Below are 9355 nucleotides of genomic sequence, written 5' to 3'. Positions count from 1 at the left end.
GGGGGGGGGGGGGGGGGGGGGGGTCGGCCTCCTCCCTCTGCCACCTTTCTGTCTCTGCCGTCTTTCTATCTCTCTCCACCGGAACAAGGAAGGAGAAACGGAGCGAAATGAGGCATTCTGGGCCGTGGAGAGAGACTGAAAACATGGACAAACGGAGGAAGGAAAGCAGAACAAACTGACCGAAAGAGGTGCAGAAGAAGAAACAGATCCCCAAACGCATGGCGGCTAGGGGATGGCGTGACAACTGTCATTACGACCACAGTGGCCACCGTTCTCTACTCATCGCCCACCAGAGAAATGCCATCCCTCCCTCCATCAATCTGTCCATCTGTCCATTCATCTATCTGTCCGTTCACTCACTCAAAACAAAGTGCTGCCGTCTCCTCCCGCCCCGTGGAGGGTCTCTGCTGGCGTGGCTCCGCCTCCCGCTTCGTTACTGTTGGCGGCCGCTGCCGCCGCTGCCGCCACAGCTTCCAGGGAGGCAGGGTCAAAGCCTTGATCTGCCCCCAGTGCGTCTGCCTCCATCTTCACGCTGTCGGCCAGGAAGGCGGAGTAGGCGTCGCTGTCGGCCATCAGCAGTTTAAGCTTGGGGATCCAGCTCTTGCGGACGACGCGACGGGCGTTGGTGCACATGTCGGCCGCAATGGCGTTCATCTCGCTCTCTTTAAAGCTCGGTGCGAAATTCTGGCAGTAAACTGGAGGAGGGAAGAGAGGAGAAAAAAGGAAAGAGAAAGGTAAAAAACATGAAAGAAAAACAGCAAAGAAGAAGTAGAAGAAGAAAAGACAGTGAGGAGGTTTCAAAGCTGCAGCTGGCAAATTCTCACTGAGATGTGTGTGTGTGTGTGTGTGTGTGTGTGTGTGTGTGTGTGTGTGTCTCACATTTGACAGCGTGCAGGACTCTGTTGTCCAGCGGTTTACGACTCGGGTCGTTGGTAGAGGAGCGGATACCAGTCCCACAGCTGTTTGCCAGAGTGCTCCTACACAACAAAAAACACCCCAAACATCCCATCAACAACAGATATAATGTAAACATCAGAAAATCTTTACATTTTATTCTATGTACAGAATCTTTTGGGAAACAAAGGCAACTACAGGACATGCTGAAGTGCAGGCTGAGATACAGAAGTTAGTTGCATTCAAAAATCCAAATTTTCAAATGTGAGAATTGACTGCTTTTCTTGTTCTTACATTATTGTAAATTAAATATATTTAGATGTATATATATATATATATATATATATATATATATATATATTGGATCAAACATGAGAAGCCGTTTGAAGACGTCTAACCCTTCAGCTCATGGGACGTTTTTTCACAATTTATGATGTTTCATAGATTAAACGATGAATTGATGATAAAAATATTAGTTGCAGCCCTGCACCCAAAAACACACTAACGGCATACACACACCAAGCTTCATTTATAGCACAAGTGTCATGCCATAGCAACTATCATGTATTTTAGTTCATGGTGTCAACCTTCACACATCTGTTTCCGCCTGCAGCCAACAACACAGACAGCGATCCTCACCAGTGACGGGGGGGTTTCTAACAGCAGCGTTTCATCCATCCTTCAATCCTCAGTCTGTCCCTCTGCCCCTGAGCTACCAGCCCCCTGAGACACGCTCACACCGTCACTCAACAAGCCGCAGTCCACAGGTCGGACTGAAGGCAAAGACACTTACACAGGTTTCCAGCTCAGGTCTGTGGCGTTCAGTGAATCCCACACACTGCTTGTGACAAACTTTGGTAACTCAGCTTTGTGTGTCTTTCTGTATTTTTAAACCTTGACGTTTATTATTCCTGTTTTCTGCTGTCAAAGTGAGAACTAGTTGTGCACAACACGACAGAGAGACAAATAAAATGCACTTCTTGACTTGTCTCTGAAAATTTACACTTCATTTAACTGGCTGAAATCATCATTTATTTTCACCTGCCTTTTCCTTGTCTGTTAGAAAATAAGTGAATAAATCTAGTTCTGGTGTTAAGTTTACACTCCACAACCAGGCAGTCCAGTTGAATGACAAGTACTTGGAACACACATCATCTTTAATTATAAATGACTCCATCGTCAAGCATTCAACGCATCAAGCCTCAGTTACCAGTTGCACTGGATCCAACAGCGTGAGGCTTCATCAGCAATATACTGTACGTCCATGTTCCCGCTGCTCACAGACTGCACAAGCACATACAGTTCTCTGGCTTTACTACACAACGATTCACAAGCCAATCGTTTGGTCGGCCGAAGCGTGTCGGACACTGACCTGTCGAAGAACGCGGCCAGCAGGCGTCTGAGCAGCACTTTGTGGCGGGTGCCGGCGCTGACGTGGCAGTTCATGAGCTGGGCGCGGGAGATGAACACGGAGGTGCCGCTCACCAGCTCCAGCTTCTCGGCCGGGTCGCCCTCCTCGTACAGCTTCGGGTGGCAGCGGTTCCCGATCTGGCTGATGAGCTCGGCGGGCAGCGACGCCAGGTCCTGCCGGGACCGCGCCCCCCTGCCTCCCCGTCCGCCACCGGAGTCTGGGGCCAAGTCCGGCAGAGCCTCCACCCTCTCCCCGACCACTGGGGATGGTAGATCAGTGTTACATTCAGGGCTGGGTTTGAATTTTGACAATACCAGTGCCAGAGTTTCACAGTGGATACAAAATCTTACTGAGGACCATGAACGTGTTTTCTTTTTGTTACGTTAAAACTATTCACACAAAAAAAAAACGAAATAAAACATTAAAATTTGTGAAATTATGATTTAAATCAATTAAAAAAGAACAAAAATTCACTTCCTGGTACTTCACAGTTTGATTCTGATCAATAAAAAACAATAAAAAAAAGAATTCTCAATTACCAAATACTCCAATACCTCTTTAACAGATAATTACACCATGTTCTCTGGGGAATACCTGCCTCTGTGCACATTAAGACAATTTAAATGCACACATAGTGGAGTTCAGTTCAAATTAAATTACTGTTATGAATCCATATGTTGATGAGAAAATTAATTACCAATGTCAATTAGTGCACAGAAGCAAACAATAAAAAGAAGCCCTCTAGCCAAAGCCCTATTAACTTTTGCTTCAGATATATTTAATAAATGATTAAATAAATATTAATCAAAATATTCAATGAAAACATTTGAGTATGTAACCATGGTGTGAATGAGATAGTTCAGTCCAAAGTGTGTGTTTAAAGGACTGTGACACAGAGACAATTACACTCCACTTTGCACTGGATGTTCCTCTGCCTCGATTCAACGCATTAAACTCCTCTGGTTTATATCCCAAAGTGTTTTATTCATTCTTTATTAAGTGGAAAGCAGAGAATGGAGTCAGGCTGGATATCAGACTCTGAGCATTTCTGTTGTAGCTCAACCTGGACCACCGACTTAAAAACACCTTTCAACCTATGACCTTTAGATCAAAACAACAGGTAAAACAAAACTAATTGAATTCTAAGAAATTTGATGACACTGTTCACCTTAAGACACATCTCTCCTGTATTTTGAATAAACTTTATCGCCATATTTAATTCCGAAAACCTTTGAATAATTAAACTGAAACAATCCGTAAGCTTAAAAGAAAAAAAAAAGGCAGGATCCACAACTTAGTGGTTTCGGTGTTTTGAACATTTCGTTCACCTCTGAAAAAGTTTTGGATAAACAACGTCTACAGGATTCGTATTTGTGAACACGCGACGGTGAAAGGTTTCCAGAGATCAGACGACAGAAACTTTGAGATCCACATGAAAACACAGTAACCTCGAGCTGAACTCATCTGCTGTCAGAGCTCACCTGCTGCGCCGGCGTTCAGCATGCTGTACATGGTGTACATGTTGCAGATCTGTCTGTACTGCTCCTCGGCGCTCTCGTCCGCTATGTCGTCCTCCTCCTCGTCGTCGTGGTAACTGATGGGCGAGTCGCTGGTGTACATGCTCAGCGTGCCCGGGCTCGTGCCCTCGGGGGTCCCGCCGTTGTTGTTGTTATTGTTGTTGTGGTTACTGTTGAGTCCGACTCCTCCCACCGAAGTGGCGCCGCCGCCCACCATGGCGGCGTTGGCTGCAAGTCCACGCCCAGAGGCATCATGGGTAGTGTTGTTGGAGGAGGTGGAGGAGGAAGAGGAGGAGGAGGAGTAGCGCGCAGCCTTCCTCATCCCACCTCCTCCGCCCCCTCCAGACCCCCCTCCCCCGTCACGGTTGCCCCCTTCCCACAGCCGCTTGGCCACAGGGGTGCAGACCACCGAGTAGGGAGAGCTCTCCTGCTGCGGAGGAGAGAGATTCCAGGTCATTACTAACAACTAACAATCAACAAACAGAAAATATAATATAAGTTTTCCCTGCCACCGAATGCAGCAGGAGCAGGTGGTGGCGATTGTCTCTTGGCAAGAGCTTCAGCCATCGTCGTCTTTATAATACAAGAGGTTATAACACGTCCTCTGAGCGCTGCTACGTCTTCAGGGCAGCTTAGAGTTGCTATCAGGAAGTGACAAGACAGGTTGGGGCTAGCTGGTTAGCGTGCTAACGTCAGAAGAAAAGACAAAACATCAGCATTGACGTCGCTCCCTGCCTCTGGCGGAGTTTGATGCTGAACTCACGTTTCTTCTTGACTGGTAAGTAAACAGCTGTTAATGCTAACGTTAGCCACGTAGCAATAGCATAACTTACAAATAGCTCCTTTAGGCTTCACGTAAAAACAAACAGAGGCAACAATTCAAGCATGTATCTGAGAGAGGAGCCCCATGTTCAGACAATGACTGAGTAGTTTGACTGATCATGAGAGGAGACGCGTCAGGAACTGTTCGATTCTGCTCAGATTTTACCTGAAAAGTGTTGATATTCAATGCTAAGCTCACTTGCTAAATTGCAGCATCTGGTTAAAGAAGCTCTCTCCAGTATTTTCTACCTTTCTGACTCAGAAACGCTTGAAACGTCTCATTAAAATACAGATTCTCTAACGGCAAGCAAATCAAAAATAAAGGAAAAACGAAAGCCTGTATCATCGTGATCAGTTTTAACAAGATTTCAGATTTTTTAAAAGTAACAAATCTGCTGAAAACAGCAGGAAATCTGTACATCTGATGCTATGTGCACATCTAAATCAAACGTACATGATGATCACACTGCCTCTTCCTGTGTAGTGAATACACTGATATGCAGATTAGCACCTGACATCACATGGCATCTATTTTTGAGCAGCCAACAGATGCTTTCCTCTGAGGTAAATTACAAGACACAGGTTTCTCCAGTTTCTCTTTTACCTGCATTTTAACTAGACTCCAATCCACGCATAGATTTTCTTATATATAAAGATTTACAATGCTCTATCCACTGTTTGAGTGGGCAAGTTAAAATCAAACTTTCAGAATACCTGATTAATAAAAGCACCACTGAAAGCTCAAGTTTGAATGAAAACGCATGCTGTATTAAAATCAGATAAAAAGAGCTATTGAAAGGTACAGTACATTTCTTGAAAAGATTCTAGCTCGCCTTTATTTTCAATAGAACACATGAAAAAGTCATTCTGATGTTTGAATTAAGCCACAATTATGCAACATCAAATCATCACTACAATTTGAGCTACTCTAACACCAACCGCTAATTAATATGGATGGAAAATATGATCAAAACAAACCATACTCTTCTGTCAGTATTGAGGCTCTTCACCTCCTCCATTTAAAGCTCCTATAAAGTGGTTGAATGAACACAATTTAAATAACCTCTGACCTGCAACATAATTTATTTCCTCGCCTGAAAAAAAAAAAAAAAGAAAAATTATGGCTGTTTATGGTATATTTCAGAACTAACCTTCAGGTTATGATCATCAAAAAGTATGGATATATCAAGTTTTATAAGTAAGCTTTCCAGCTGCAACAAGTAAATGGCTTTTTTTGTCACTTGAGGTACTGGGAGCAGGCTCGCCTTGAAAGTCTATTAAAGCCTTTTCAAATCGCAAACTCAATGAAACACCTACTCATGATGCTCTGCTTCAAATAACGTTAAGAGCGAATAATGATTGATTCTCTTCTCAGGCCACTTCACACCTCAGAGCTGTTAATTACTGCACCAAAGCGACACTTTGGCGGCTGCTTTGGAAGACATCAGAAGACGGAGCCTACCTGCTGTGGCTGCGGGGCGGGCTGAGGTGTGCTCGCTGTCTGTTCTGTCTTCACTTTGGACACCAGGGGGAGGGGCGTCAGGCAAGAGGAAGGCCTTCCGGCGGCTGTGGCGACCACGCCGACTCCGCCCCCTCCCACCGTTTGAGTGACGGGACTCTGAGGCTCAGAGGGCGGGGTCTCCTCAGTGTGGAGACCCTGGGAGTCACAGCTTGGAGATGAGACCTGCAGGTGTGGTGACATAAAGAAGGATCAAACTTTTGTTTCATACAATTACCAATGAACATAAACATAATTTTACACTTCTCAGATTCATGCACGTTTAAAATGTAATAATTCCTCCTCCTAAGTACAGCTGGATATTAAACCTCGATAGGTTTGGTATCGACTGACACGTGTCTGTAGCAATAAGAACAGAAAAACTGCACCAAAATGTGGAATACTCAGCTCCTAAATTCAATCAACATTTACACAGGTAAAGTTACTGTACACCTGCTAGCAACACATGAGGCTTTTTATGTTTAAATTATTTAATTTAAACATAAAAAGCTGATAATTACCATAGCTTTATTAGCTGATAATTATTTAAAGCTAAATATTTTTAAAGAAAATTTGGTTCCAGCTTCTCAAATGTCAGAATTTGCTGCTTTCCTCTTTTATATGAATGTAAATTGAATATATTTTGTTCATTTGAGGGTGTTGCATCACAATGGGCTACTATTTTCTGACTAACTAATTCATTTATTTATTTGGAAAACAGCAGCTAAATTAGTCATGATTATATTTCTCAAATAAGGTGTTAAAAATGTTTGTTTTTGGTACCTAACCCAACCAAGCAGCTCAAACATTCGTCTGTACAAATTTAACTTCTTTTATTACGCTACGAGCTGATTTTTAGTATCGAACTCAGATTCCTAAAATTCTTTGGTGGCTTGCCAAGGTCGCTGGTGGGGTAGAAAACACCACCATGTCTGATAAATAACATTTTAAGACCAGCAGCAACTTAATTCATGCTCCAGTAGCAGATCCTGTATTTTTCCCCTCAGATGCTTCGTGTAATTCGTGGCTTTTATCATCTTAACTCTGTGTCTGGGGGTATGAAAGGCTACATTCAAGGAAATCAGTTTCTCTCATTAATATGCAGATTTATGCAGCAAGGCACTCCAAATGTAATCAGATCTACAAACACAGACACCCCCATGACAACATAACGGCACGCATAATGTCACACACAACAGGTGCCATGGTGGCAGCACAAAAAATGTAATCATACTCATGTCTGGCATGTCTCTCCATGATTACGATTTACAGGATTTGTAATATGTAGAAATTAGTGCTACATTAGTGCTAATGTACTTATGACCTCTTTACCAACACTTCTACATCTGGATTCATTAATCACTGTACATCAAAGCTTCGTCGGCTAATTTCTACCTTGAGGAAAAACTCTGTGCCCTTCTCCATGATCTGCTGGATCTGGAGGAAGCCGGCGGTGTACATGAGCAGGAACTGGTCTCCAACGTTCATGCTGAGGCGTCCTGTGTAGCAGAAGGCCAGGATCTGCTGGAAGCTCTGCGGCTGCACGGCCGGGGGCAGCTCCACCACCGAGCTCTTCCCCCCGGCGTTGAACAGATCCCGGAAGTAGGAGCTGCTGGCTGCCAGAACTGCGCGGTGGGCCTGAGGGGGCGAGGAGCGGCGAGAGGTGAAGTCGCAAGGGTGAAAAAGATATGAAATGGAGCTGATGTGTGCAGAATTAAAATCTACAGAGTTGCTTGAGTGCAGTGCAGTAAACCCAAACCACAGATATGTAGCGGAAGGTTGGCTTCATCTCAGCTGCCTGACAAATATTTACAGTAATCTCACTTTGATGGAGTTTTTCTTCAACTGCAGAGAGAGGCAGGTAATTTATTTCTGAAAGTATTGACCACATCAAAATTGTATCCAACTGTAGAGGAATCATTTCCCATTGTGTTGCAGTAACTTCTGTAACACAGCCAAATCTCAACTCTTGGCCTTACAGAGTGAAATTGTATTGAACAGTGGCAAAGCCAAAGATTTATGTCTCTAGTGAGAGGTGGCCAGATGGAGCTCGGGAAAAATCTATTGGAAATTATTTAAAGCAGGATTCTGGCCATTTTTGACCTGGACCATATTTTCCCGTCTCACCAATTAAACTGAGCAAAATTTTGTCAATACCTCTATTGTGGAACTAATTACACCAACACTGTAGTCCTACAGGACCAGTGAGCACTCAATAAAATAAGACCAAAGCATGTTGTCTGAAATTATTTAAACGCATTTCTTTATTTTACAGTTTCAATTCGACTTCTCCTTCGACCACTAATTTCTCTGTTTTGGGGGAAAAAAAAACCCAATCAAAATAAAGTTGGAAATATTATTTAAACCACAAACAACTTTAGCATCTCAAGCTTTAAGATTTCAATGTGACTTTAGGCTTATTGTCTAGCAGGTAAGATGACCAACGTTCCAGAAAAAAAAAAAATGAAGCAGTTCTTTCACCAGTGTCAATTTTTCGTCACCAGCGACAGACTGTGGTCACAGTGCGCAGCTCCCATGTGAAGGTGTCAGTAAGTCTGAATGCAAATAATCATCCTCAAATAGAAAACGGTTAATACTCTTCCCGCACCTTGAAGGCGTGTCCCTTGACGACCACGGAGACATCACAGTAGAGGCCCTGCAGCCGCTGTTCGTTCAGACACTCCAGGACGTTGTTGCCAAAGTTAGGGATCGCCATCTGCAGCGTCTGAGCCATAACGCTCTGCCCAGCACCACAGGGTCTGCAGGAGACAGAAGAGGAGAAGTTAGAGCTGAAAGGCTAGAAAGAGAGGAATGGATGGGAGATATGTGAAAGAAAGGTGAGATACGACGATTGAAGGGAAGGTGAGGAGGAAATGGGTAAACGGAGACATCAGAGAGGTGATGAGGAAGCGAGGACAAGACGAGACAGAGCACGTTCAAGGAAGGAAGGAAACAGTTAATGAAGCAGTGATGAGACGAGGATAACAGAGTAAAGAAGAAGATGTGAAAAAATTCAGACTAGACGAAAATGGGGATGGAGGAAAGAGACTTAAAATAAAATAAAGGAACAGGGTAAGTCAAGTGTATGATGATTAATGAATTAAGTATTTGGTAAACAACTTTAATTCAAAACTCTGAGTTCCAAATGAATCCGAATGAAAGAGAATTCGGGGCCACCAGCGACAGTTATATAAGCCGGCTTTCTCTCTTTTT

The 9355-nt window shown here is 43.7% G+C and overlaps 1 protein-coding gene across 1 annotated transcript; it reads right to left on the bottom strand.

Annotated features, from left to right (window-relative positions):
- Positions 1 to 9: 9 nt before the first annotated feature.
- nacc1b (nucleus accumbens associated 1, BEN and BTB (POZ) domain containing b) lies at positions 10 to 9072 on the bottom strand. The gene is made up of 7 exons (XM_023410297.2): positions 8751 to 9072; positions 7538 to 7780; positions 6107 to 6328; positions 3787 to 4252; positions 2267 to 2564; positions 880 to 977; positions 10 to 695 (listed from the first exon to the last, which is right to left on the bottom strand). The coding sequence occupies exons 1-7, from the start codon at positions 8874 to 8876 to the stop codon at positions 361 to 363; spliced, it is 1788 nt and encodes a 595-aa protein (XP_023266065.1). The 5' UTR covers positions 8877 to 9072; the 3' UTR covers positions 10 to 360.
- Between the last annotated feature and the right edge of the window lie 283 nt (positions 9073 to 9355).

This window comes from Seriola lalandi, unplaced genomic scaffold, assembly GCF_002814215.2.
Source record: "Seriola lalandi dorsalis isolate HSWRI2012SDOR001 ecotype SW California unplaced genomic scaffold, Sedor1 jcf7180002054421, whole genome shotgun sequence".
Classification (NCBI taxonomy): Eukaryota; Metazoa; Chordata; class Actinopteri; order Carangiformes; family Carangidae; genus Seriola; species Seriola lalandi.
This window is presented reverse-complemented; position numbering and strand designations above follow the sequence as displayed.

Excerpts from the sequence above, each read along its gene's own strand:
- nacc1b (XM_023410297.2), bottom strand. The coding sequence starts at position 8,876 with ATGGCTCAGACGCTGCAGATGGCGATCCCTAACTTTGGCAACAACGTC. Across the intron at positions 7,781-8,750 it reads TCAAGGGACACGCCTTCAAG|GCCCACCGCGCAGTTCTGGC; the intron begins GTGCGGGAAGAG and ends TCGCCCCCTCAG. Across the intron at positions 2,565-3,786 it reads GCTGAACGCCGGCGCAGCAG|TGGTCGGGGAGAGGGTGGAG; the intron begins GTGAGCTCTGAC and ends TACCATCCCCAG.